Source organism: Octopus bimaculoides, chromosome 17 (genome assembly GCF_001194135.2).
Source record: "Octopus bimaculoides isolate UCB-OBI-ISO-001 chromosome 17, ASM119413v2, whole genome shotgun sequence".
Classification (NCBI taxonomy): domain Eukaryota; kingdom Metazoa; phylum Mollusca; class Cephalopoda; order Octopoda; family Octopodidae; genus Octopus; species Octopus bimaculoides.
In genome coordinates, this window is record NC_068997.1 from 50748359 (window position 1) to 50751654 (window position 3296).

General features: G+C 34.3%; 1 protein-coding gene across 2 annotated transcripts in view; it reads right to left on the reverse strand.

Moving 5' to 3' along the window:
• The window catches only part of LOC106874793 (ras-GEF domain-containing family member 1B), a 171474-nt gene that overhangs the window by 5156 nt on the left and 163022 nt on the right, over positions 1 to 3296 (reverse strand). For both annotated transcript variants that reach the window (XM_014922647.2, XM_014922648.2), the window contains 4 exons: positions 3168 to 3206; positions 2029 to 2124; positions 1439 to 1506; positions 368 to 395 (listed from right to left, as the gene is read on the reverse strand). In XM_014922647.2, coding sequence (XP_014778133.1) covers positions 368 to 395; positions 1439 to 1506; positions 2029 to 2124; positions 3168 to 3206 — 231 coding nt within the window. The remainder of the gene's footprint in view (positions 1 to 367; positions 396 to 1438; positions 1507 to 2028; positions 2125 to 3167; positions 3207 to 3296) is intronic.

A 3296-nucleotide genomic window follows, 5' to 3' on the forward strand; every position in this document is an offset into this window, starting at 1 on the left:
AATCCTGCCAAGGTTGAATTTGCCTTTCATTGTTTCAGGGCTAATAAAATGAAGTACCAGTCAAGTACTGGGGTCGATGTAATTGGCTCCCCCACCCCATCAAAATTGCTGGCCTTGTACCAAAATTACCCCCCACTACTACTACTACTACTACTACTACTACTACTACTACTACTACTGCTTCTACCACTGCTGCTGCTGCTACACATAAATATGAGTGGTTTCAAAATAGGAGCTTTTGAATTATAGAACCAGCAGCAGCAGCAGTCACAATAAAATTGGTACCAAAATAGCTCAATAATTTATTTTTGGAATATAAGCATGAAATTCTAAAAAAAATGTTTTCAAGAAAATAAATAAAACCTACCTCAAAATTTATATTTCCATTTGGCATTCTAAAAAGGAAGAGAGAAAGGAAAACCAATAATAAAAATTGTAATAAAAATGTAGAGGAAAAAAATAAACAAACAAACTTTAGTTTTGAATATTAAAAAAATAGATTTTTTATTAGAATCTGAGCTTTAGGCAGAAAGTGAGCTTAACCAAATATAGAAATAGGATCAGGAAATATTTGAATTAATTCTTTAAAAAAGACTAAGAGATTTATGCTAAAACCATAAAATTCTTTGGTGGAATAAATTAGATATATATAAGGTACAGGAGTGGCTGTGTGGTTAAGAAGTTTGCTTCTCAGCCATGTGATCTTGGGTTCAGTCCAACTGTGTGGTACCTTGAGCAAATGTCTTTTACTAGGCAAAAACAAAACACCAACTGTTTTGAAAAACAAAGAGGAAGTGAAATATAGACAAGCAACAACTTGTAAATGTATATATATAGGCTTTATTAGTTATCATCATCATTATCCCTTGGACATTATGGATTCAAGTCCCAGGACTCACTAGGGTTGGTTACCAGATGTCCTTGCTGTATAAATGCTGAGATTATAACATTCCACCAGAATAGGATGGCAGTCTATTGTAGGGTTAACTCGCCAGCTATTGGCTGGAAATTATTTGTATTGAGTGAACTGGGGCAACATGAAAAGATGTGTTTTGCTCAAGATTACAACACACCACCCAGTCCAGGGATGGAAACCATGATCTTGCAATTGTGAGTAGAACACCTTAACCCCAGGCCATGCATCTTCACCTTTATCAGTCATGGTTCTTTCCAAATATAACAATACTGGTCAGGGACAGACTGAGAGTATTAAGGGCCCTCGGGCCTGGGCCCCTTAGCATTGATATCAAAGAGAGTTAACATGTAGAGTGCAGGCCCCTCAGAGCTCTGGGACCTCGGGCAGTGCTTGATTGACCGATGGCTCAGTCCGGCCCTGATACTGGTTTCAAGTCTTAGCTTCTGATTAAAATTCTTGCAAAACAAGTCAAAAACTAAAAATAGCTTTATAACATAAACAGCTAAAAATATTGATTCTTACCGATTGGAGAATCCTTCATTCAAGAAATAAATATCTTTTACAAACAGACTGAAGAATGGTACAATCACCTGGAACAAATAATAAAAAAAAAAATAAATAAAAGGTCAAAATCAAAACCAGAACAAAATTTTGGTTTAAAATTTTGGCACAAGGCCAGGAATTTCAGGGAGTGGACAAGTCAAGTACATCAACCCCAGTGCACAACTGGTGCTTATTTTATTGATCCCCAAAAGGCTAAGTCAATCCTGAAATCAGAACATAAAGTCATAAGAAATGGCACTGAACATTTTTTCTGGCATGGTAAGGATTTTGCTAGTATGTGCCTTAACCCTTTTGGTACCAACCCAGCTTAACCGTTTTTGTGTGTTTTTGAATGGCTAATATGTTTTTATACTAATTATTTTAGTACAGAAGTTAATAATCTTATGGTAATGTCTTTACTAGTTGCATATCCTTGACTTTTTACACATTCTATCTGTTAATTATGAACATTACGATTATTATGTAAGTCTGAGCTCCCAGAAACAGCTGTTGAGGTAAAAATACTAAACTTAGTTTCACAAATATACACATGTAATAACACAACATACCCTTTCTCTGTCATCTACAGCCCCTTCAGAACGCCACTTTGCCGCTTTCAAACACAAACGGTAACTGCTGAAGTTGTTCGTTGGATCCATCTGGTGCTGTTGGGAGAGGAAAGACAAATCATTGAAAAATGGAAAACACTAGTTAATTACTTTATTAACTTGTGTATAAGTTACACTGTTTTATGCTTGGTTTTAACTGGAAAACCTGGGGTGTGACTTATTCACAAGGCAAAGTGAAAATTATGAAGTGAAAGAATTTTGCACCAAAGATTTATCACTAAATTAAGGATGCGACTTACACATGAATAAATGTGGTATTTTAAGAGATTCTAGGAAAACTGACTTAAATAGTTTTTTAATTGTAACATTAATAATTTGCCTGCAGCCTTTAGTGAAAACTCACATTCTTCATAGAGCTAAGAATATATTGTGAGATGATGTTTAAACATAATACAATATATTTACAGTATTTCAGAGTTTAATTATTAATAAATCCCAAACATTATTACAATGCAATAAATATTGTCAAAGCCAAAATATACACAACTATACACACCTACATATATAGACATACATACACACAATTACACGTGCATATATATACACACAAACATACATATGCACACATATACATATATATATATATACTTATATATATATATATATATATATATATATATGTATATATATATATATATACCTACATATTATACATACATGTGCACATCCATATACATGGCAATCTTCTTGCAGTTTCTGTCTATCAAATCCACTCACAAGATTTTGGTTGGGCCAGGGTTAGAGTAAAAGACATTTGCCCAAGAAGCTACATAGTGGGATTGAACCCTGAACCATGTGGTTGGGAAGCAAATCTTCATAACCACACAGCCATGCCTGCATAGGGATATTTTCTAAAATAACATAACATTCCTTTGAACCTTTGACATATGCAAAAATATTCCAAAGGGGTCACCACAAGTAGAAATAGTGGATCCCTGGTCTAAGCAATCTTCACCCTACTCTGATATCATTTTTTAATTCTATAAGGTCATGCTGGAGTCTACTAAATCCTTAAAATACAAGGCTCAGAAAGTCATTCTGTTGTTTATGATTAAAGTGACAGAGAGGGGAACACTTACCTCTAATATGGAGAATTTGTCTTTGTTAATTTTTGCCCACTGTTGTAAGAAAAAAAAAGAAATGGAAAAAGTTATTAGAAAACAGCTTACAAAGGATGTGTGTGTGTGTGTGTGTGTGTGTGTGTGTGT